We start from the raw sequence: 23,546 nt of genomic DNA, 5'->3' as shown, positions 1-23,546 counted from the left end.
TATTAATTATCCTTTATGCCGACGTCATAGAAAAAAATGGACGCGGGGAAATCACACGTAACGAGAAGCGTAAAACGGCGGGGTACAGTGAGAAGTGGGGAAACGTATGAAACGGTAGAATGGGCTACGGAATAACTTTTCTGTTATTGGGGTTTGCTGTGTGATGTATGTGGTACGTTTTGTTGGCTGTGTCTATCCCTGGCAGCCTATGCTGCGGACTGGATTTATCAGGTAGTAAATTCCATGAACTCCCATTTGTTTATTATTGAGCTGTAATTTGGTTACTGCAGCGGGGCAGTTCTTCTTATACATTGCAGCGGCTGTGGATATGCCACAGCATTGTTTTAATTTAATTATTCTGTCCTTGGTTGATTTTTTATTGATTTCTAATAGACACCCTTCGGTTTGTTTACGTGTGGCGCGATTTAATTTAGATTCTTGAACGCGAAGAGTTTAGGCTTCCTTATAAGCTGTTCATTGAAGTATCTTGTGGAGGAAGGACCGGTAAGGGTTAGACACTATTCGCTTAAATTAAGCTTAAATGTGTCTATAAGTCGCATTTTCGCAGGATAGGAATGCAATTTGTTGTTGTAACAGTCATTTTTTCTGCTGGAAACATAACTGTTTTTATATTCACACAAATTCGTTAAAGCCTATATGCTCTTTTCAGTTTCGATTCACTTTATTGTTTAGTCACTCGCTTATACTGGTTTACGTAAGTAACGTTGGACCATGAATTGCTTATGTCAGTGACCATTACTTCTGTACAAGAAAACGGCTGATGTGCTTGTTCGAAATTTTAATCTCGCATTAAAGCGATCAGCCGAAAACGACCGAAAATTACGGTAAGCGTTTATTTGCTGGTTTCATTGTCATTATGTTTGCGATCGTTTCGTAAATTAATTTTCGTGGTAGCCTTCGTCGATGCACATACGGCGCAAATGTAGATATGAAAACAATGGCTGCCAGTCCAGGATTGTCTGAATCCATTCGTATCATAAACAACACACTGTCGCTGGTGAAACAAACGCGAGCTCTCCACTAATCGCTAACCGTCAGCCCCGCTAAACCCTATTCTTAATTTCGCAAACAAACTTTCATTAAGCGAGCCGTGCGACATTTTAACGAATGAAGAACTGTTCCCACCCTACGGTCTCACGTGATTTGGACCGGTATCGACGCGTCTCGCGACGCGTGTCTTCTACCCTCTCCGTATACCCTTATTGCAATCTTGCTCCGAATTAAACAGCATTATGGACCGTCCTACTCCCAGAATCAACGCTAAGCTTTTGGACCAGTTCGTTGGACGTACTGTTCGCGTTGTCGGAAAGGTTATTTCCGTCCAAGGAAGAAGTGCGACGATTGACTCGAACGGGACTGTTAATATGCAGCTTACCATGGTAAATATTTTACTTATTTGTCGAAGATCTGTCTAACGGTGAATTTAGGACAACATGCTGGAACCAAATCATTTTTACGAGTTTGTTTCATCTGTAAAGCCAGATCTTTCTTTGCAACTGCTTACCTACGTGGATTTCGGCACAGATATCGGTATGTTGAGTCTCTCGACTCGCGATTGAGTTCGTCGATAACTACGTATTAGTTACTAACGGAAGAAACAACAGACATGGACATCTACGATAATGTTGTTGAGCTCTCGCAAGCTCATAAGTCAATCTTCTGTGAATAGATCGTTGGTCACCCTCCCTATGCATATGTCTGTCTACACACTACACACTCTACTACACCTAGAAGGTTATTTGTGACAGCATTTGTTAGCCACAAACGTTTGGATGACCTCAACCTGACATGTTCTGGTTCTGAGGACTGTCCTTCCGTTACCGAAAAAGACTTCGTACCGTTACAGTACAGGAAAATAGTTTTTCAACCTATGGTTGTGCAAGCATTGAGGGGTTTCTTTGCTTCCGTTGGTTAACACTTATTCCGTCATCTATCGTCCTTGAAATCAGCTCGGAACCGTCAAAAGTTCCTGCCGAATTAGAGTCTTGCCCCAGTGTCAGTGTTCCTACCAACCAGCTCGCACACAGTACAACTACCACCAACAACATTTATTACCAGGCAGAAGTTCAGGCTTCTTGCTGAAACTTGTTAATAAACGTTGAATTATACAGAATGGGTCCGAATGAGCACTCTTCAAAGTCGCTTTGGTCGATTTTTCGGAAGTTTTCGAAACGTTCGTTGCACGGCAGACATCACAGAAAAGGTGATCAGAAGGGTCGGAGAACGAGTTCTCTGCATCGTATACCTTCCAATGAGTCGGACACACAACTTAACGTCGGTACGGACGCTCAATCGTTGCAATCTCACACACTTCCTTCGCGAAATTATAGAGCACGGTCTACAACACCGATGCCGCCTCGTGCTACGCCAACATTGAGACGAGCCTACACTCCTAGTCGTTCTCCTGTCCCTGCGCATGCTCCTGTTCCCTCTAAACCTTCTATACGTCATTACTCAAAAAGTCCTGAACCTACAAATCCGACGACAACGCAGAAACAGCGGCTTAATCAGCAGCCAGAATCCAATGACACCTCCAACACCTCCAATGCACACAAGTCGCCTGCGTTTGCAGATAAGCGGCCAGACGGCGATCGTCCACAGGCCCTAACCATTTCCACTACTAATACCGCAGAGACTGCTGCAAGCAACAAGACATCTGAGACTTTAAAATCTCCCAACTCGTTGGCTAGTGATACTCCTACTTCAGAGATTCACCCAAATGTCCTGGAGGATATACGGATAGAAGAGGATTCTGTAAAGTTTTCCGATGACAAGAAAGTTGGACCAGATGGCAAACGGCCTGTCCTCAGAGCACATGTGACCACGAAAGATTCCAAGGTTCTTCTTCCGGAACCTGTGAAGCCAGACACGACTGCAGACGTTGAAGCTGAACCACTTGAACCGCCTCAACCGGTTGAGTTTCCCCGGGAGCTTGAGACAGATGGCACGTACAATGCACCTTTGCCTTATCCTGATAACAATTGCAAGTTGGCTCCGCTCTTTCGGAAATTGACTGAGCAACAACAGAAGCATTATGATGAGGTACTCGACTTTTGTCTTCATCTGAAAGAGGTGCCAAATAGTGCACACAGCAAAGAGAACTCTCCGTTGACGGAATTCGAGCGTTATTGGCTTTCTCGAGAATGTATACTACGATATCTGCGTGCCACGAAATGGCGTGTGCAGGATGCGAAGAAGCGTCTCGTTGATACGCTTGTTTGGCGAAGACAAAACAATGTGAATGATTTATCACCATCTGAAATTGAACCAGAAAACTATACTGGAAAGCAGGTGTTGCTTGGCTACGACAATAATGGTCGTTCGTGTGTTTATTTGTATCCTGCCCGGCAGAACACGAAGAATTCTCCGCGACAAATTCTGCATTTGGTATATTCGCTTGAATGTGCTATTGAGCTGATGCCACCGGGGGTGGAGACGTTAGCTTTGCTTGTTAACTTTAAATCCACATCTTCTCGTTCTAATCCTAGCGTTGGTCAGGGCAAGGAGGTGCTTAGTATTCTTCAGACTCATTACTGTGAGAGATTAGGAAGGGCCTTGGTTATCAACATACCATGGGCGGTCTGGGGGTTTTTTAAGCTCATTTCGCCGTTTATTGATCCATTAACAAGAGAAAAACTGAAGTTTAATGAACCGCTCGATCGGTATGTCCCTTCAGACCAGCTTGATATGACTTTTGGCGGTACCTTAAAGTTCGACTATATTCATGATAAGTATTGGCCTCAACTTGTCGAACTGTGTAAAACTCGGAGAGAAGCAAGTTTAAAGCGATGGCGCGCACTCGGTTCTAAAATTGGAACTAGCGAATGGGTCACCAAAGGCGGAGAGGAGTATATTCAGAGAATGCGCGAGTACGTGAGGCCGTCGTTGGCTTACGTGCAGATTGCCCAAAAGGAGTATGAGTCCTCGTTGGCAGTATATCAACAGAGCTTACACTCTCGGCGCACACAACCTGTGTCCTCAGTCGCTACAGATCCATCATACTCTGATAATCCAAAGCTCCTTGCTGAGACTGACAGTGACTCTGCATCCTTTGTTACAGCCATCAATCAATCTGTCACCTAAGCACGATAATATGCTACACTTTTTTTTCTTGAATCCGTCTCTCAGCACTCTGTTTTTGCCTCCGCTAAAGCTTATGCCGCGCTTTTTATTCTCTTCTCTTGTTTCTGTTGTTGAGGTAGTACCTTTTAGTATCCAAATGGCGCTTTTAAGAGTTTGCGGATACTTTTTGGTTCATGCTGATGCTGCTGTGTACATTATGTCTGTGATATTCCTTACTGTAACATTAACATATTCGGTTTTTGACGTTTCAATTTCTTGATGCTTCAATCGGTTTGCCGAGTAATTATAACTGTAACTAGTTATGCTATATAAAAGTGTTAATACACCTCTCGTATATGATGAATATATCTGGAGGCCGACGCTCGGAAATACATTTTCATTTTTTTTCTTTATCATAAACAATCCGTCCAATTTATTAGAGATGCCTTTTCGTAGACGTGGTCCCGTCATTTGATCGTTATTTTGCTTTGTTCTGCTCTATTTGCAGCTTTGTTGATCGTGTCTTGAGCAAGCGTAACGATTACTCTAAGTCCTTCTGGCTACCACATCAAATTCAATTGTATTTATTAATTTAGCATCTTAAAACTTCAGAATATGTATCTTTAAGAGCTCAGTAAATGAGTCAACGTTACAAGGATTGCAAATTGTTGGTTTTTGAAGATGGTTTCCATTCAGGAAATTACGAACAAACTTTATTCTTCAAAAAGTAAACCCAGAACAGATGCTTTAAGCGAGTTGAGGGATTTAGGATCCTTTCTGAGAAAAGAAAAGCTTAACTTTGAAGGGTACAAGTCGCTTTTTGATGCCTTAATTCATGCTTGTCATTTCGAAAAAGAAGCACTACAACACGCTTTAAAGAAGAAATTAAAAAATTCGGAACTTATTTCTGAACGTCTCCAAAGGACAACATCGTGTCTCCGTTTTGTTATTGAGGCATGTTTACTAAATTTAGAAGAACACGAAGTCTTGTATCTCATTCCTGCCTTGAAACAATTATGCTACTATTCTTCAGGTGCACTATGCGTGGATGTCACTCTTGACGTTGCGAAATGTCTTCAAACATTAGTTTCTTTTAAGCCACACATTCAGCATTTGACGTTTCCTGTTTGGGAAAATCTAGTTATTACTAGTTGCGACATTGTGGAAGAATTAATCAATGAAGATCAACCAAGGAATACATTTGTAAGTAAACACGTATCTGTATTCTTTTGCTTATTACTAACACAATCTTAGTTTTCCGAAGAATTGAATTCTGAGGACTCTTCACGTTTACGTCTCAGGCAAGAAACTTTTGAATTTATTGTCCTTTTGAAGAAACTTCTCAGTTGGTTTGCCGCACCAATTGTGTTAGTACGGGATCGTCTTCACAACCTCTTATCCTTTTTCTTCAAGTCATATCCATCTATGACCAATGGGCATATATATGCCTTGGATATTCTACATGTAATCATAAGGTACTCTGTAACTACAACAGGTTTTTCTGAGACAACGGTTAAATATGTACAAATGTGCATGAAATTGTTCGTTCGTTTACAAAGTCCAAAACGACTGAATCTTCAAGATAAGCTCATTCCCTCTTTGGCCTTGTCGTTTCCGATATGGTCGAGACCAAGTTTTTGGCAAAAACTCGGGGCGTCAGGAGAAGAGCTTTGTACCATGCTTTTCAACGAACTTCGTAATCAGTTAAATGGCCGTTTGGGACCCTTACCGATGCATTGTTTTTTATATCAAGTTGTGGACTCAGTCGCTATTGAGACACTCTACAGACCCCAGGACGTCATTTTTTATACCATTAAACGATCTTTCTCTCTGGTGCATTACTTGTATTATTTCTTCCTCGCACATATTTGTATACAGCATGATACGGTGTTTAGAAGCCAATTACTTGATGAAAGCCCAACACGAAAACGAACAAAAGTATCAGTTAATTTTGAAGAGCTGATTGGCGCATGCCACGATAACGGGTCATCAAACAATCTAATTAATCTTCAGTTGGTATCATTCGTCTGTCTCTTCTCTACTCATTTGACGTCGGATGTCATTCATAAATCCTTGTTAATATCGAAACGATTATGCGATGGAGAAGGTTCGTTTGGATATTGGTCATTATTTTTGACAAGCGCTATTTTACATAATCAGCACTACTTCCAGTATTTACAAACTGATGAGAAAAAGCAAGTACTGAGTATATCCACTTCTTTTATTTCTCACCCTAACGTACGCTACTTGGCTTGTTACATATTAGGCTACTCATTTACAAATGCTCTTCTTCCATTTCCTTCTTTGATACCCTATGTCAAAGAACAGTTATCTTTCATAAAGACAACACCTTTAATTCCTGTGACTGAAACTATCTATTATTGGAAATGTTTATATGCTATACTCGCCGAAAACAACTACATAAATGTTCTGGACTTTGAGGTGTTGTTTAGTAAATGGCTTCGCTCAACGTTACTTGATTTAATTATTAAGCAAGAGAATTTCTTGTTTGTCGACGATGTGAGTATCTTCAAAATGATGCTGGAACTCTTTTCGGAAATGTATAACTTCAATTGCTCAATAATCTGTAAGGAAGCTCATACATCAACTGAGTCTGATCTAAACATTCTCTATGAATTACGCACATTTGTATATACGGATTTTAAATTTAAACAGTATCATGAACAGAAAAAGAGTTTTACAAAAGAGTCAACTAATGTTGACTACAGATTGTGTTTTCCGACTGATTTGTTAGTGAAGTTAGTCTGTGAACTTTTCCGTTTTCTTGAACAAGTTGAAGATTCTTTCTTTGCTAACAAGGAATTACGTCTTCGAAAAATTCAATTCAAGCAGTTAAACCACATCTACTTTTTGTTATGCATTCTGGGACTGGCCGATAACGACTCATTTTTAAATCGGCTTACTTCAGAGCTAAAAAAGATTACCGAACGGTTGCAATCGCTTCTAAGTAATTACACAGAATACGTTTCACAGGTGCTTCCCATAGCATTCAATTTTGCTTCGTGCGAGATCACTAAACGAAACGGTGAAAAAGTTAACACTTTGAACGCATTGAGCGAAAAGAATGCAGCTATTGGTACATTAGTCTGTGCTTATTTGAAAAGTATTTTCTCTGCTTACTGGGACAGCTACATTTTAAAAGTGCAGGATGAATCGGCTGCAATTGATGAGTTTTCAATGACGGATGCCAGTAACCCTTGGAAGACTAAGGATCTGGCAAAGCCTGACATTCTTCAAATGCACACGCTTGATAAAGTTTTTTTGGGCCTTCAAAAATTGTTCGTTAAGGCGTCGATCTGCTCCGAACAAGATTTAAAATCGTTCTTGCAAATGTTACCGGTCGAGCAATACTTCTCACATTCGAAATACATCTCCCAATTGGTGTCTAGTCTGGCCCGTGAATCAGCAGCACTCTATGCTGATCTTATAGTATACTATGCTCAAACGATTCTGACAAAGTACAAATACGAACGCGACGAAATTTATCTTACAACATTTCTGTGTATATTAGAGGAAACACTTCCGTTTATATCTGCACTTGATGAGCGCGGTAAAGGATTGCTAACCAAAATATACCAGTTTGTTTATAAAGTTTGTATTGTAAATCGATACGCGTCCTGTAATTTTAGGCAAGTGTTCTTGGAATTTACTGCTGACTGTTTGCGTTTACGAAATGCCGCTTTTATTCCGGAACAAATATTTATCGCAATTAAAGTTATGTTTAATACTGAGCTTCATGTAAGCTTCCTTGCTGCTTCGGTGTGTTCACAAATTCCAGCAACTCTTCCATCTGACTCACCTATCAATTCTGGTTTCAAGACTGAGATTATTGAGTACTATCTAAGTTTAAAAGAACAATCTCTTACATTGGTTCATGTATTTCTGTTTGCAAACATATTCTCTCATTGTCACAAATACAAAGTGGAGGCACTGTATCTCCTATTACGGTGTGGACAATCCATAGAATTACGGTCCTTTGTTTTGTCATTTTTTCGTTCTTTGATGAAAGAAAATAGAAGCATCTTAAAGTGTTTCAACTTTTATATGTCTTCGCTTATTGATTTGTTCATTACCTATGATCTAAATTCGGTACCAGACGACTTCTTCTCGTTTCCTTATAAAACACTATACGCTGATGCCATTTCGTTCATAAAAGACAATCTACCTTCCTTAGCATTAACGCTTTTAAAAAAGAACGAAAGGTCCCTGTTTATTCTTAATTGTAAACGGGTACAGATTGAAAGCGATGATGTTTACTATACCCTCAAACCAATATTGAATTTAGAGCAGTCTATCAACAGTTGTGTTTTGGACGGCACTGATTTAGAAATTCAATATTCGTCTCCGAATGAATTCATAACAGTGTTGGATTATGCATTAACGAAACTATCATTGATTATTGGACGGCGTGCTGACTTATTGTGTGAACCTGTTGCGTCAATTGGGTTAACACAAATTCTTTGTTTCCTTGATAAATTTGAAAACGAGGAGTCTGCTACGGAAAGATCAGAGGCAACGTTTCTTCTTAGTTTTGTTAATCAACAGCTCTCTGTTCTTGAGCTGAAACACGACAATCGCATGCCCACTCTTTATCTTTTGGTGAACAAGGTGACTGCAAAAGTCGCTAACACATTTGACGAAGATGCAGCATTTTCTTGTGCTTTGCAGTTATGTGTCGTTTTATCGCAATGTAAATGGGCATATGAGAATCTTTACTTTTGTAAATCTACATTGATACTGCTCTTAAAACTTTACGATGAACCCGGTTTAAAGCACTTAGTTCTTGGCTGTATTCGATTTATTTTAAGTAATGTGAGTGACATTATTACAAAGGAAATCGAGTTTTCCGTTTGCTTTCTTATGCTGCTTTTTAAAACACTGACGATTGAGAATGAGGAAAAATGGAAAGATTGTTCAAAGAAACTATTACTTTGGTTCAGTGGAAAAGTTGAGAACGAATATACTTCCATATTTCCCTGTTCGGTTGCGATTTTCATAAAATGTTATTACTATAACTGCATCCAACAACAGACGACGATTGAGGTTTGGGAGTCAGCAATCCGGTATTTAATTTCTAGCCCAACACTTATCGAAAATATCATTGAGTGGCCCGGTCTTCCTGAAAGCGTATGGGGATTTCTCCATCGTTGTCCTTATTCTAATATTTTTGTTACATTGGAGAAGAGTTTTTCCTTTAACAGAAAATTCGGTGAAATTGACTTCATTGATTCCTCTATTCGCTCTTTTTTCTCGAAAACGCTAGGGCAGTCTTTTCTGTATGAACTTCGCGTTAATGGTCACTTACCCAAAGAACATGATAAATGTCATAAACTCGCAACGATTGACGAATCGTTTTTGGAAAAAAGGCAACAAATCCAGTACTTAATTGTTCATTATATTTTGACCCAAAAGAACACATTTGACCCTGTGCAAACGCTGCAACTTGAAAATATAATTCGTCGCACTATAGCAAGTGATCCAGATAAGTTATACATAAAGATACTTGATTCTGACACATACTCTTGTTTGTGCTCAAAGGACACTACTGATTTATACCTCTCATTTGATGCCGGTTATGATGATAGATCCATGTTTGCGAACTGGTTGAAGTTGATTTATGAAACCATTCTGAAAAAGATAGAGGATGTCGCGTTTGTTAATGCAATGAGAGATCTTCTACACTCTTTTAAAAATTTGGCCAATCATCTGTTAAAATACGTTTGTCATCTGGCCCTTCTTTACGAAGAATATCACGGAAATGACAACGAAGTTCGTACTGCTCTTGAAGAATTATTTAACGAAGCACTTGCAACTAGTCGAGGATCAGAACGAGAAACTGTTTTAGATGTTGTTTCTTATCTACGTATGAACAATCGTATCGTAGAAAGAAGACCATTCTTTCGAAATCTCTGGCTTGACCTTGACTTCTTTTCGGCGTCGCAGGCAGCCTTTGAGTTAGGAAGGTTGGAAGAAGGATTTCTATATTTAAGCACAGCTCATTCCAAGTCATCACCCAATCCGCATTTGTTTAAGTCTGAGTTACTGAAATTCGTTAACCATTTACCTGACCCCGATGTTTATTACGGTGTTGAAAGAGAAGTCGGATTTACAAATATCCTCGAAAGCAACTTGCGAGAGAAAAATCTACAGAATGTTGTCTCGTTAGCGGATTCGCTGGCTCTTAGTTGTTTAGCAGAAACAAATAAACTGCAATCACTTATGGCTGAAGGTCTTCACTTCATGGGTTTTTCTTTCCTTAACAATTATTTTCTTGAAGGACTTCACAAAGACCAATTGCTAAACGACAATTCGTCTGAATTTTATTCTTCTTTTTGGAGAATGCAAAGATGGGATCTTCCTGCAAGTAGTGAGCTTTGTACGCCAGATGCACTTTTATTCTCTTGTTTCCAAAAACTTCACTTACGAAAGCAGATTTCGACCACAAAACTCATCGTTCCTCCCAAAATCAGTTGTAACATGTCAGAAAAAAAGTTGGTTTTCTTTGCACAATTATCGGAAATTGAGCAAGTCCTGGTCAATAATCAGCAACCATCAAGAATTATTCGCGAAAATCACACCGATATATCCTGTCAGGAACTTGACATATTGGAGATTGCAGAACCAGTTTTTTCCTGTCAACGTGTTGTGCTTAACATATTGTCTTCTTGCAATCCAACACCTCAAGTGGATAAATGCAATCTATCAAAAAATCACCTGAACGCATTACTGAACATAACGCAGCAATACATGGCCTTGGGAGCTTACCAGCTGGCTTTATCTTCTATCATTGAGTGTAATTCGCTTTACAGAAAATACTCACTTAGTGATGAAGCACTCAGTCTTCAAATAGTATTTCGCACTTCGCAGGTTCTATGGGAAAAGGGGGAAAAACTTCAAGCTATAAAAATGTTAAGAGGAAAGCTAAGCACAAGTCAGTCATTATGCAAAAACAGCTCCGTAATGTTTTCTGTATTAGGTCGATGGCTCTCGGAAACGAGATCAGAAAAAACATCAACAATACTGAAACATTATTTCGAAAAGTCTATATCAACTGTTGACGGTGCTTCTGCAATTGAAAAGGCGGAAGTATTTATCACTTATGCGAAATTCTGCGATTTACAAGCAGAAAATTCAGAAATAGATGAGAATTTGAGACAGATGGAGGCTATTCTGTCTCAAAAGCATAGTGATATACAGAGCATATCTGAGGAAGCTAAACAAACTTCGGTGCGTTCAAATGCTTATGAAGTGCTTCGACGTCATTTACAAAAAGAAATTGCAGCTTATACGAATGACAAAAAGGAATATGAGAATTTGCTTTCTCATCAGAAGTTACTGTTAAAGAAGAGTACAGTAAACTATTTGAAGGCTTTATCACTTGGAGAAGAAAGTGAGACAATTCTTGCTCGTTTTTGTACGCTTTGGTTTTCACAAACAGAGTCGGTGGCTTTGAATGAAGAGCTGTATTTCCTTTTAAATTCATTTCCGCTTCAAAAGTTTATTTGTGTTTACTATCAGCTGGCGGCACGAATTGAGAAATCAGAAAGCATGTTTCAAAAATCCCTTCAAATGTTGTGTGAGAAGGTAGCCGGACAACATCCGTATCATGTATTACATGTCTTGTATGCTTTGGCAATAACGACGAATCGCGGACAACAAACTTCGCACAGTGAACGTGAGGCGGTTGTTTCAAAATTAATTGCCAAACTGGAACAGGAAGGTCAAAACAAACAACTTGTTCAAAAATTACTTCGTTGTTATGACGCTTATGTCAAACTTGCCAGTTGGTCGCCGCGACTAACGAAATCAAAAATCCCATTAGCCCACGCACCGGTGAAGGATGTATTCTTAAATGATATACCATCCTGGAAAGTTGCATCAGTAACCTCCAAAATTCCCGTTAGTATAGATGGTGACTACTCAGCTATCCCTGTAGTGGAATCATTTGAGCCAGTTATTGATATTGCCAGTGGTATTAATGCTCCTAAAGTCTTAACTTTTCGGGTTTCGGATGGACTAACATTGAAACAACTTGTAAAAGGAGGAAATGATGACTTACGCCAAGATGCAGTTATGGAGCAGGTTTTTGGTCAAATTAACGGCCTTATGAAGCGGCACAGAGCTACAAGAATCCGGAATCTTCAAATGCGCACTTATAAAGTCATACCTTTAGCGCCAAAAACGGGTATAATTGAGTGGGTTTCGAATACCATTCCCCTTGCTGTTTACCTCGAGCCGGCGCATCAACAGTATTATTCCGATGACTGGACAGTTTCGAAGTGTCGTAAATTAATTTCTGAAAAACAAACGGAGGACAATGAAACGCGGAGAAAGGTATTCGATATGGTTTGTAGACACTATCATCCTGTATTGCGTTATTTCTTCTTCGAGAATTTTATAGAACCAAAAATTTGGTTCAGAAATCAAACTCGGTACTCAAGAAGCACAGCAGTTTCTTCCGTATTAGGATACGTTTTAGGCCTTGGTGATCGACATGGACATAATATATTGCTTGATATAAGTACTGGGGAAGCTATCCACATTGACTTGGGGATTGCCTTCGAGCAAGTAAGAGTTACATTTTTTTCTATAAGCATAAATGCTAACATGAGTAATAGGGGAAAAAGCTGCCAATACCGGAAATTGTGCCTTTCAGGTTGACTCGGGATATTGTCGACGGAATGGGTGTTACTAATATTGAGGGTGTCTTTCGAAAATGCATGCAGCTAACACTTGAGGTTTTACGGAAGGAAGCAGATTCTGCGTTGGCAATACTTGGAGTGTTGCGTTATGACCCTCTGTTTTCATGGCTTTTGTCGCCATTAACTCGACAAAAGAAAATTAAATTAATGTCAACCAGAGACATTAAAGAAAAAGAAGACAACGGAGCAGGGAAATCGGGCAAAAGGACCTCTGCCTTTGGAACGCACGGTGTAGAAGCTGAACGGGCATTGCTGAAAGTTCGTCAAAAGCTATCATCAGTGCTTTCTGAAGAGGCACATGTCAATGAATTGATCAACGAAGCAAGAGATCCATCTAAATTAGCCTTGATGTTTTGTGGCTGGTCTGCATTTCAATGAAGGTTAAGTTTTAATATGATTTAGTATTAAATTTTGTAAAAGTATATATTCTAGAAATCAGAGCAACACATACACGATAAATAAAATAAAGAAGATCTCTGCAAATGTTCAAATTTACCGCTATAACAAGTTTATACGAACGGCTTCCTCATTCGGATGCAGTCGATTCTTGACCGACATCAATTTTTTGTCCTTGTACTTTTTACCAAGAACCAACTGCAAACGATGGCGAAAAAACAATCTTTAAGAAGTAGAAACGCAAGGCGTGCTGTTGAACCGGAGCTGCAACAGGACGTCCCTGCAAAGGAATCAAACGATTCTACTGATGTTCGCGTTGCGAAAGAGTTGGCAAGTGTTGCTGCTCGATACAATACTACGAACACTCAGAGTAAGGCGATTAAAAAACAATCTTCAAAGAAGAAGAATAAGACCAAGCTGAAGCAAGCTATGCAAGCTGAGGCTAGAGAAGAAAGACTTGAAACAAAAATTCAGAAGGCTTTGAAACACCGTGAAAAGATTAAAGCTCGTAAGGTATGTGCTCTTGTTTTGACCCATTATGGTTACTAATACGATTAATAGGTTGCGGAGTAATTGATGTTGCAATCTATTGAGCAACTGTTTTTGGCTATGCTTGCACAGTGATAGAATTTTTTGTTTTTCAATTCTGCTCTTCAAAATTGCCCGTTCATGTGCCTGTACCTTTTTAGTTTTGAATATTTTGGGGGAATTATATTACTTTCAGTTTTTTGTTTGGCATTAATTTTGATTTTGGTGATTTGTTGAAATGTGATTACAGCCAGTGGTAATGTAGGTCTGTGTGATAGCTAGTGTTTTTGGATGCACTGCAGGATTAAAGAATTAATAGCGACTATGACTGAAAGAAACTTTGCAGCAATTGCTGTTTGAAAAGCAAAATTAAGTTCATGTGCGTACTTTGTTTCGTCGGGTGAAATGTGTTTGATGAATAAAGGAAGACATTCATTTTGAGTGCTTCAGTAGGAAAGATATTGGATTGTGTTACGAATAGTATTAAAAGTGATAATATATAGTCTCTGGGTTACAGCTTAGCAAAGTGTCTCTAATATACATAGTTTCATGCGATAAGACCCTAGCATATTCTGATGCTCGTACCATAATTATTTGTGACGCTATGGTATTTAAGTTTTCTGTACCGTCTCATTAATTTCAGATCATTATTAAAAGAACAGAAACAGAGAGAGCATACATGCCATTTTCATTATACAAGTAATGAACAGCTATCTGAACACTGACACTATTTTAGTATATTCAATCTCATTAAACTTCGCTTATTGATCCGAACAGCCTAAACTTTCTTTACATGACTGCAGACTATTGCAATTGTATGCATAGAGGAATGTTTGTATAGTATCGGATCGACATCCAAACTTAGTGAAACCAATGAGATTTATTCTTAGTATTTATTAAAACCCTAATAGCTAATTGATGAGGTACTAATGCCGTTCCGGCAGTGTGTCCTGCAGAGGCTGTTTTGCGTGACGTTCGTGCTCCTGTCACTTTCTTTCTTAATGAAAATACAGCTTGCGTCAAAAAATGTCTTTGTGCACCTTCAAATTAGTACAATTTGCTACAAATGAATCGGCACCACAGCCTAAATAGTTTAATAGTCGTATCACTAAGGATGAACTTTTAAACTCACATGAATGTTACTCAAGTTTAGAGCGACAAATCAAAGCTCGCGTATTTTTGGCATCTTCGAGCAACCAATGAACTGATGTCCTCTTATTTCGCTCAGCGCGCCAATTAATCATGAGTTTAATATTAGGACTATGAATCCCAACCTGTTTTGGCAATTAAACTCCCTGTATTAGTATGCTATAATACAGTAATAACTATCCTTTTTCTCGCTTCTCTATTTAGGGCGTTTATTTAACGAAAACAACATAGCATTACGGCGATTAGACATCGGCAGCAACTTATTGAACTACTGGTCTGGATTACTACTACTCATTTAGATAACCAATGTACTGCTTGTAACCAATTGAAACAAGACTATAAACTATGTAGATACTAAGTCTTAGTAACTGTGATAACTTTTTCCGTTCGTTTGCTGTATCGTCCAAAATTGCATTGCCGCCAAGTTATCGCAAGGATGTTTTGTCAATTTTCCAAGATGTGCTCTTTGAATGCTTCGCAGTTCTCGGTATTGTTTTTCTTTTATTGTAGCTATTAGCCGTAAACAGTGTCACGTTAGAGGTTCGTATTAGCACCGATTTAATAATTTAAGCACGATAGGTCTACAAACCATTAATTACGATCGATCTCGACCAGTGCTTCTAAAGAATTCCAATCCCGATTTTCACGTTACTTCTTAACACAGAATGCGTGAATATAGATAGACGGGATTTAAGGTTGGTTTAAGCGAATTGTCCTGTTTCAAAAAGAAAGACAATCATTGCTCAGCGGTGGAAACATATGTAATTTGTAGGGCTTTTTATTTCAAATTCAGAGATAATATGATACACAATTCTTAATTCCTAATTGGAAGAAATGCTATTGTAAATTCTCTCGTTCTGCAAAGACGCATAGTCATAGACTGCATAAAAAACACGTGCAATTGAAGAACGCTTCGGTTCCATTGTTATAGAGGATTTGGATAAATTAGTCCTACAACTAATTGAGGCTCATCGTTGTCGCTTTCAGCTGTAGAATGGTGTAAGAACGGGGTTTTATGGACAGACAATTTGCAAAATGTATAGTGCTGAGTTGCACGGCTTTTTTGGATATGATTATTGGTTTTTCGTTTAAGAATTCGGCTAGACATAACACATAGAGTTGTTATTAGATTTCAATTGTTACAGATTTATACTTGCACGAGGATGTTTTACTTCTTAGCGTTTAACAATGATCAATCAAGACATACAGAATTTCAAACCGCCTTCCCTTTCACTTGTGCAATTCTAATTGCGATGTATTCAAGCTCGCGACAACGAGAAATCAAACAGAACACAAAGCCTTGTGTTTTCTCCGTTTCAATTCTACCTCTAAAACATCATCGTCGCCATCGTATCAGCCAACTGTCTCTCATCTACGCCCTGCAACACAAAGCCCGCATTTTCTGACGTCCATATCGTTATGAAATACAATACTGTTACGCATTACTGATATTGACTAGTTTATGCCACTCAGCCCAACTGGACCAGTCCCCGGACCTGATCAGTCGCTAAGCGCGAGTTTTTGCCCTATAAGGTTTGGCGGGACGCGTGTTGTAGTCGCTTTGTGAAGCTTAGACCCCAAGCTGCATGGCGTCATCAATGACGTAGTGCCATAACCATAACAGGAGCCTCGTGTGCAGAGCATGTCTTCCCTTTCCCACAGCACTGCAACTGGTGTTGACAGGCTAAAAATCCAAGCATTTGTACAGAAATACAGCTTTACGAGCTCTGAAACGTCTTAATTATCCAGGATAATTGTTTATATCTAAATTCCATGTTCAGAATGCCGCGTACGTAGCGTTTTTTATCAACTTACCCGAGCCTCTGGAGGCCTTAGGAGGCCTTAGGAGACCTTTTGGGTTCTCGTTTGCTGAGACTTGCTGCTAACAATCCGTAGACAAAGCAAAAATTGATAATGACTCGGAGGAAATTGACGATAGTAACAAGGTACGCGGAACACGTTGTAGGGATCGTTGAGGGAGCCATACATTGGACTACTCGCGACTCAACACGCCTAGATGCCGTCTAAGCGCAATGGGGAGCTAACATCTGCCTTTAGAACATCATTCTTGGTCTTGTCTCCCAGCTGAGGTACGGTTTGGAAACACGACTTGTAGTTGCTGATTAATTACAGGCCAAATATGGATCTTTCACGCGTGACACTACCTACGTTTGTTCTGGAGCCGCGTTCAATGCTTGAACGCATTACAAAGTGAGTTTTAGCTGGTGCTTTGTTCGTTTTCACACGAGCAATGCGTCCTTCATATGAGAATTCGATGTACTTACACATCTATCAGCTTTATGTCTCATCCTGGGCTTTGTTTTCCTCTGTCCTCTGAGCCGGACCCAACGCGTCGTTTCCTCAATGTTGTTCGTTTCTACCTTTCCGGATGGCACATTCGCCCACGAGGCGTGAAGAAGCCTTTGAACCCCATTTTGGGCGAAACGTTTACCGGTTTTTGGAAATTTCCATACCACAACAGCCCCGACGTTACACTGCAGAAGCTGAAAGGCACAGCCGTGTATGTGTCGGAACAAGTTTCTCACCATCCGCCCGTCAGCGCGTACTTCTACATGTGTCCCGAGTACCATGTTCGCATTGATGGCGTGCTGAAACCAAGATCGAAATTCTTGGGGAACTCGGCGGCCAGTATCATGGAAGGCGTTGCCAGTCTTCAACTGCAAGACATTCAAGAAGATTACTTCCTCACACAACCTAACATGTATGCGCGTGGCATTCTGTTTGGTAAGCTGAGAATTGAACTCGGCGACCATGTCATTGTTCGCTGTCCAAAAAACGATCTCATTGCCAATATCGAATTTAAGGTGAAGGGTTTTATAAGTGGCACTTATAATTCTATCTTTGGAAAGGTGAAGCGGGAGAGCACCGGTGAAGTGCTCTACCAATTGTCTGGAAAATGGGATTCGCAAATGTTTCTTGAGAACGTCAAGACGCAGGAAGTTACGCCATTTTTAGATATCAATGATCTGGTAGTCGCAGCCATTAGTACCCGGCCCCTTGACGAGCAAGGAGAACGCGAGTCCCGCCGGCTTTGGTTTGATACCTGCGAGGCCATTAAGGCGCGCGACCAGTCGAAGGCAACCTTGCACAAAACGGCCATTGAAGACCGTCAACGTAAAGAAGTGAAAGCCCGTGAGGCCAAACATGAAGTTTGGCAGCCAAAATATTTCACGAAAACTGGACCAGAAGAGTACAAAATTAAACTCAATATACCAGACGGTATCTCAAACTTGCAAAAACTGGCTCTTGTTGACGATTTCATTCCAGTTTTTAGCAAGGCTGACCATGCCCAAATGCACGCGCAATTGAACGCTGACTTGGTACAACGTGTCCCTGAACCTACAAATCCTCCTGCTCCTCTTCATCATCATCATTCGCTGCGTCCCATGCAGCCTCACTTTAATCGCAGCTCAACTACGCTTGCTTCTATGCGGAGTGACATCTCACTTGACGAGTACCACGATGCACAGTTGCCCGATGCTCACATCCTCTCACAATTGAACGATCACCTTTCCAGTTAAGTTGTTTCGCATTGATGCTTTTGGTGAGCGATTTATTTATCTCCGAATTGTTTTGTTTTCATACACCTCTAGACTGTTTATAACATTGCATCTAACTGTCCGCATTGTTCTGTATTACTTGAAGCTTATAAGCGAAACCCTTGGACAAGGGTATATGACTAAATTACCGAACGAGGCGCTGTCCTCTGCAATTCTACTCTCAACTTTTTTTTTAATTTCTGATGCTTCTGGATTCCAAATTTGAATACTGCGGACCCTCCGTAGCACCCAAATATGCTGTTTCACGACCCAATGGCTCAACTAAAGCGGGACTAGTCCTGCTCCGGGTGTCGCTGTTTTCCCTGTTCTTCTTGTGAATGGCTTTCGATGGGACTAGTCATGACTTGGGTCTCTGTGTTTCAAAGTGAAGTTTCATGAGCGAGACTTTTTCAGTTCGTGAATATCCGTTTTTATTGATGAAAGTTTTAATGCTGTTAACGAGAGTTGCTCTTGTTTCATTCTATGAATGATTTTGTTTGTTTGTTTGTTTGTTTTTTAAATTTTTTTCTTTTGAGGATTTTACTTTTATCATTTTGATACAGGATATTACCTCGGACGACCAGAGTCACTTCAACGAAGTTTTCTGCCGACTGATTGTGACTCTATGATTTTCTCATTTGACCTTGAGGCTGCGTTTCGTGGTGGTGAGTTTTAAGTTTATGCTCCACCATCATTCTGGATTATTCGATGAGCTTCGGTAGTTACTGCTGTTGGTATATAAAACACCAGCGACTGCCCTCACCGGGTTCTCCTTGACGACCTAACGTTAGACTTTGAAGTTTTTGACAACTTTACTTTTAGTAATATCCGGCGAATTTTTGTCGTACTAAAAAGAACACAGTTTCGCTGTTATGGCAGATCAATTGAAAGCACAGGGAAACGCGGCTTTTGCCAAGAAGGATTTCGAAACAGCCATTGATTTTTTTACTCAGGCCATTAACGTTGATCCTAACAACCATGTTTTGTACTCTAATCGCTCCGCTAGTTATGCTTCTCTGAAAAAGTATGACGACGCACTCAAAGACGCTGAGAAGTGTGTGAGCATTAAACCCGATTGGGTCAAGGGATACTCTCGTAAGGGTGCTGCTTTGCACGGTTTGGGCGATTTACAGGCCGCCTCTCAAGCTTACCAAAAGGGTTTGGATATTGACCCCGATAACACTCAATTGAAGAACGGTCTTGCAAGCGTTGAGAACTCCATGAGAAGCTCGAGTTCCTTCGATCCCTTTGCTCAGCTGTCGAGCAAGTTGAATGATCCTGAACTGCTTCAGAAGATCTCAGCTAACCCGGAGACCTCTGCTCTCTTGGCTGACCCTGAATTCATGCAAAAGTTGGCTAAGATTCAACAGAACCCACAATCCCTGCTCCAAGAGCTGAATGATCCTCGTGTCGTCAAGCTCTTTGGTGTGCTCATGGGTATTGATCAAATGGCCAAGGAGACTGGCAACTCCGCCCCCGCGGCTGCATCGAACGCATCGTCTACTCCCGCAAAGCCGGCTACCCCCGAACCTACTCCTGCTTCGACGGGTGCTCAAACCGAGGATGTTTCCATGGAAGAATCTACGGAGCCTGAGCAAGACAACGAGAAGCGCGAGAAGGCCGAGAAGAAGGCTGCCGCTGATGCAGAAAAGCTGAAGGGTAACGAGCACTACAAGAAGCGCGATTTCCCTGTCGCCATTGAGCACTACAAGAAGGCCTGGGAAATGTTTAAGGACATTACTTACCTCAACAACTTGGCTGCTGCTTATTACGAGGCTGACGAACTTGACGAGTGTCTGAAGACTTGCCAGATGGCCGTTGACGAGGGCCGTGAGGCGCGTGCTGACTTCAAGCTTATTGCCAAGGCTCTTGGCCGCATGGGTACGGCTTACCAAAAGCAAGGCGATTTTACGAACGCCATCGAATACTTCCAGCGTTCCTTGACCGAGCACCGCAGCCCCGACATTCTCACCAAGCTGAAGGAAACTGAGAAGGCCAAGGAAAAGGCTGACCGCGAGGCTTATGTCAACCCTGAGCTTGCGGAGCAAGCTCGTGCAAAGGGTAATGAGTTGTTCAAGGCTGGTGATTTCGCTGGCGCTATCAAGGAGTACACCGAGGTCACCAAGCGTGCTCCCAATGATCCTCGTGGCTTCAGCAACCGTGCTGCCGCTTACCTTAAGGTTATGGCCCCCGCCGAAGCTATTCGCGACTGCAACACTGCAATTGGTATCGATGCTACCTTTGCCAAGGCGTACCTGCGCAAGGCCCAAGGTCTTTTCATGTTGAAGGAGTACACCAAGTGTATTGATGCTTGCAATGAGGCCTCTGAGGTTGATCGCAAGGAGCCCAACACTGGCAAGAACGCTCGTGAAATCGAAAAGCAGTTGGCTATGGTTATGAATGCTATGGCTGCTCAACGTCAAAATGAAACTGAAGAGGAGACTATGGCTCGTATTCAAAAGGATCCAGAATTGGTTAGCATCTTGCAAGACCCTGTTATGCAAACTATCCTGTCTCAAGCTCGCCAAAATCCCTCTGCTCTTATGGAACACATGAAGAACCCTAGCGTAAAGAGCAAGGTTGAGAAGCTGATCGCTGCTGGTGTTATCCGTTTGGGTTAAACGGAACTGTAGCTGTGCTCGCACAATGCTTCATTGGTGTTCTGTGGTTGAGCATTGTTGGTTTTTAAGCTCTGTGTCTTGGAATAGACGATTGCAGATGTTACGACACAAAAGTAATGACAATGGCTGCAAACAGCTTAGGATAAGGATTCATTAGAACATGTTTGCTAATAGGTCATTTAATGAATAAGTTGCTCTAGGCTTGTGAGGAGTGAGGAAACGGGAGTGCGGTAGTGACGGGCTTAGATTTATGAACAGAAGATATCGACAGAAGATATCGAATGGACTAGAATGGCAACCGAGTTCTCTGGTCTAGCAATTCAAGTGAGTTTACGCTTTTATTACTCTACGGTTTTGCAGAACCCGTATAGCCGGTCTCTCCACTCTCCACTCTCTCTCATCTTATCTTACCGATACCTTATTTTTAGATAACTTTAATTCTCGGCCTGTTCATGTCACGAAGCATCTACACCAATTTCGTTTTTGAGAGCTTCCTGAAATCGTTCACAGGATTGAACGAGACGTGGTTTGGATCATGGAGAAGAGTTCAACACCCTTTGAGAACCTTTCTGTTCCTTCAGAAGCCACTATTGCCGAGATTAAAGGCGAGCTTTGTACGTGTCATTTTTGCTTCATTTTGTGAAATACGACACTAGAGCGCTAACAAATTATGTGTAGTGAACGGAGATCCTCAAAACAATCGGTTTACACAAAGATTGATCCAAAATTACGATGTATGACAGAATTGCAAGAAACGGAACATGATTTTGCTGCATGCTAACGAACTCACAGAAACGGACATACGTTCCAATTGACCTTTCGAAAAATGTCGACGTGTCTTCGAATGTTCATAATGAAGTTTCCTTCACTAAAAAGCAGTTATTTCAGCTGTATACACAACAAGGACTCTCTGGCTGGCTTAAGGTCTTCTTGATGTCGTTACGGTTGCCTCTCAACGTTATTTTTGGACAGGATTTGCCTCCTCTCGAACCAAAATTCCCTCTCAGCAAAATCAATGCTCTCGCTTGGCATACGTCGTTACCAATTGTAATCTTTGCCGAGGTGTCTAGCCAAAACAATATCCTTTTCTACGACGTTGCTAGCTCTGCATTCCTTAAGCAACGCCTGCAGCTGCCTCCTAATGCTGGATTTGTGACGGCTATGCATCTGACCAAACAAAATTACCTGTACGTTGGCACGTCTTCCGGCCGGTTGTTCGAGTGGAAGCTCTCCTTCGTGAAACGAACTTCGTCAGCTGGTGCAACGAAGCGTGTGAATATTACCGTCTCTATTTTGGAGAGCAGCGGCATAGACTACTTCTACGGCTGCGACATGCTACTGGGCGGAATCACATCTTTGACGTGCACGATAGATGGCTTTCATCTAATCATCGGAACGCGCCGCGGTGTCTGGTTGTACAACACAGTGCTCAAGCAGCCTGGCTACCGACTCTGCGCATACGCTTGCAACTACGTTGGATTTTCCGGACCTCAACACTCTATCCTGACGGTTGTTTGCGGAAAACTTATTCTTCTTTTCTCGTGTTCTACCTTTGGCGTCGGCTTAAGCCTGTCGTTCCCTGCGTTCGTTAATTCTAGCAACACCGTCGAGTCGGTTGCCTGGCTTGCTGGTGAAAAAACACTGCTGTACTCCGTTAAAGACGTTGAGAGCATCCAAGTACTCAACGTGACTTCTCACCAACTGAGCGACATGCCGCCTACCTATATTCGTTCCACACCCATCTGCACACCGTTTGTCAAATCGCGTGGCTACGGCGGTGCTGTTTCGCAGCTGTGCGTTGATCCAAAATCGAAACGCCTGGTCGTGTCCTTCGACAAAACGCCCTACCTTGCCGTCTTCTCCGTTGACAATGGTGAGCGCGGCTTATTTATCAACCCTGTTGGTCTTGTCAAGGGCCCTACTTGGAGAGATTCCACCAACTTGGGATTCCCAGCTCAGTTCTCCTTTTGCCGCTCGTTTCTCAAGGGCGCACTTTTGCTCACATCTTGGGAGAGTGGACAGCTTGTTTTAACGCCGTTTTATTTTGCTACTGAGAATAAGTTGCATTGGTAAGGGGCGAAGAGGAGGGCTGTGGAAAGATGTATATGACTGTTTCTCTCGCACGCAGCCTGTCTAGAGCGGTCTCGAGGGACATGATTCCACAGTATTCAATTGTGTGTTTAGACTATTAAGTCCCGTCTCCATTCTTCATCTGCACGCATTCCAAACTCTCTACTGCTGTGTACCCATTCGTCGTGCGTTCGTCTCTCGTCCACCCCTCCGTCTGCCCTTCTGATAATCTCTGTAATACCCGCAATATGATGAAAATATAGGGAAAGGCGAAATAGATTACGAAAATAAAAGTGAACCTGTTAAATTGAGCGAGCATGTGGCCGATTACATGTAGTTCGTAAGTTGTTATTACTGTTATTACTGTTATTATTACTCTCTTCCTCTCCGTACACCTGTTCGTCCCCCTCTTCCCT

At 41.3% G+C, this 23,546-nt stretch overlaps 7 protein-coding genes across 7 annotated transcripts; all 7 read left to right on the top strand.

Annotated features, from left to right (window-relative positions):
- Window positions 1–1,253: 1,253 nt before the first annotated feature.
- SJAG_03722 (DNA replication factor A subunit Ssb3) lies at window positions 1,254–1,690 on the top strand (the record flags this gene model as incomplete). Its single annotated transcript, XM_002174821.1, has 3 exons — window positions 1,254–1,400; window positions 1,449–1,551; window positions 1,626–1,690. 3 exons carry the CDS (start codon window positions 1,254–1,256, stop codon window positions 1,688–1,690), a joined length of 315 nt encoding a protein of 104 aa, XP_002174857.1.
- Window positions 1,691–2,133: 443 nt separating this feature from the next.
- Window positions 2,134–4,104, top strand: SJAG_03721 (sec14 cytosolic factor family protein; the record flags this gene model as incomplete). The annotated part of the gene is made up of 1 exon (XM_002174820.1): window positions 2,134–4,104. The coding sequence occupies one exon, from the start codon at window positions 2,134–2,136 to the stop codon at window positions 4,102–4,104; it is 1,971 nt and encodes a 656-aa protein (XP_002174856.1).
- A 385-nt stretch (window positions 4,105–4,489) lies between these two features.
- Window positions 4,490–13,326, top strand: SJAG_03720 (ATM checkpoint kinase). The gene is made up of 3 exons (XM_002174819.2): window positions 4,490–5,286; window positions 5,338–12,672; window positions 12,723–13,326. Exons 1-3 carry the CDS (start codon window positions 4,765–4,767, stop codon window positions 13,182–13,184), a joined length of 8,319 nt encoding a protein of 2,772 aa, XP_002174855.1. The 5' UTR covers window positions 4,490–4,764; the 3' UTR covers window positions 13,185–13,326.
- On the top strand, window positions 13,264–13,987 carry SJAG_03719 (hypothetical protein). The gene is made up of 2 exons (XM_002174818.2): window positions 13,264–13,715; window positions 13,764–13,987. Exons 1-2 carry the CDS (start codon window positions 13,410–13,412, stop codon window positions 13,773–13,775), a joined length of 318 nt encoding a protein of 105 aa, XP_002174854.1. The 5' UTR covers window positions 13,264–13,409; the 3' UTR covers window positions 13,776–13,987.
- A 2,519-nt stretch (window positions 13,988–16,506) lies between these two features.
- SJAG_03718 (oxysterol binding protein) lies at window positions 16,507–19,223 on the top strand. Its single transcript, XM_002174817.2, has 5 exons — window positions 16,507–16,668; window positions 16,776–16,825; window positions 16,938–16,969; window positions 17,013–17,090; window positions 17,176–19,223. Exons 1-5 carry the CDS (start codon window positions 16,653–16,655, stop codon window positions 18,419–18,421), a joined length of 1,422 nt encoding a protein of 473 aa, XP_002174853.2. The 5' UTR covers window positions 16,507–16,652; the 3' UTR covers window positions 18,422–19,223.
- SJAG_03717 (chaperone activator Sti1) lies at window positions 19,157–21,236 on the top strand. Its single transcript, XM_002174816.2, has one exon. The coding sequence runs from the start codon at window positions 19,312–19,314 to the stop codon at window positions 21,058–21,060; it is 1,749 nt and encodes a 582-aa protein (XP_002174852.1). The 5' UTR covers window positions 19,157–19,311; the 3' UTR covers window positions 21,061–21,236.
- Window positions 21,237–21,466: 230 nt separating this feature from the next.
- Window positions 21,467–23,414, top strand: SJAG_03716 (hypothetical protein). The gene is made up of 3 exons (XM_002174815.2): window positions 21,467–21,674; window positions 21,739–21,794; window positions 21,853–23,414. The coding sequence occupies exons 1-3, from the start codon at window positions 21,596–21,598 to the stop codon at window positions 23,131–23,133; spliced, it is 1,416 nt and encodes a 471-aa protein (XP_002174851.1). The 5' UTR covers window positions 21,467–21,595; the 3' UTR covers window positions 23,134–23,414.
- The last annotated feature ends 132 nt before the right edge of the window (window positions 23,415–23,546 follow it).

The sequence above is a fragment of the Schizosaccharomyces japonicus genome (genome assembly GCF_000149845.2).
Source record: "Schizosaccharomyces japonicus yFS275 unplaced genomic scaffold supercont5.2, whole genome shotgun sequence".
Classification (NCBI taxonomy): Eukaryota; Fungi; Ascomycota; class Schizosaccharomycetes; order Schizosaccharomycetales; family Schizosaccharomycetaceae; genus Schizosaccharomyces; species Schizosaccharomyces japonicus.
The sequence above is the reverse complement of the archived record's forward strand: the minus strand, read 5'-3'. Positions and strand labels throughout refer to the sequence as shown.

Bases quoted from the DNA above. Each gene is read 5' to 3' on its own strand.
- SJAG_03720 (XM_002174819.2), top strand. From the start codon at position 4,765: ATGGTTTCCATTCAGGAAATTACGAACAAACTTTATTCTTCAAAAAGT. The intron at 5,287-5,337 runs GTAAGTAAACAC...ACACAATCTTAG, and splicing joins ATCAACCAAGGAATACATTT to TTTTCCGAAGAATTGAATTC. The intron at 12,673-12,722 runs GTAAGAGTTACA...CATGAGTAATAG, and splicing joins TGGGGATTGCCTTCGAGCAA to GGGAAAAAGCTGCCAATACC.
- SJAG_03719 (XM_002174818.2), top strand. From the start codon at position 13,410: ATGGCGAAAAAACAATCTTTAAGAAGTAGAAACGCAAGGCGTGCTGTT.
- SJAG_03718 (XM_002174817.2), top strand. The intron at 16,826-16,937 runs GTACGCGGAACA...ATCTGCCTTTAG, and splicing joins AAATTGACGATAGTAACAAG to AACATCATTCTTGGTCTTGT. The intron at 16,970-17,012 runs GTACGGTTTGGA...GATTAATTACAG, and splicing joins GGTCTTGTCTCCCAGCTGAG to GCCAAATATGGATCTTTCAC.
- SJAG_03717 (XM_002174816.2), top strand. From the start codon at position 19,312: ATGGCAGATCAATTGAAAGCACAGGGAAACGCGGCTTTTGCCAAGAAG.
- SJAG_03716 (XM_002174815.2), top strand. From the start codon at position 21,596: ATGGAGAAGAGTTCAACACCCTTTGAGAACCTTTCTGTTCCTTCAGAA. The intron at 21,675-21,738 runs GTACGTGTCATT...AATTATGTGTAG, and splicing joins CGAGATTAAAGGCGAGCTTT to TGAACGGAGATCCTCAAAAC. The intron at 21,795-21,852 runs GTATGACAGAAT...ACGAACTCACAG, and splicing joins GATTGATCCAAAATTACGAT to AAACGGACATACGTTCCAAT.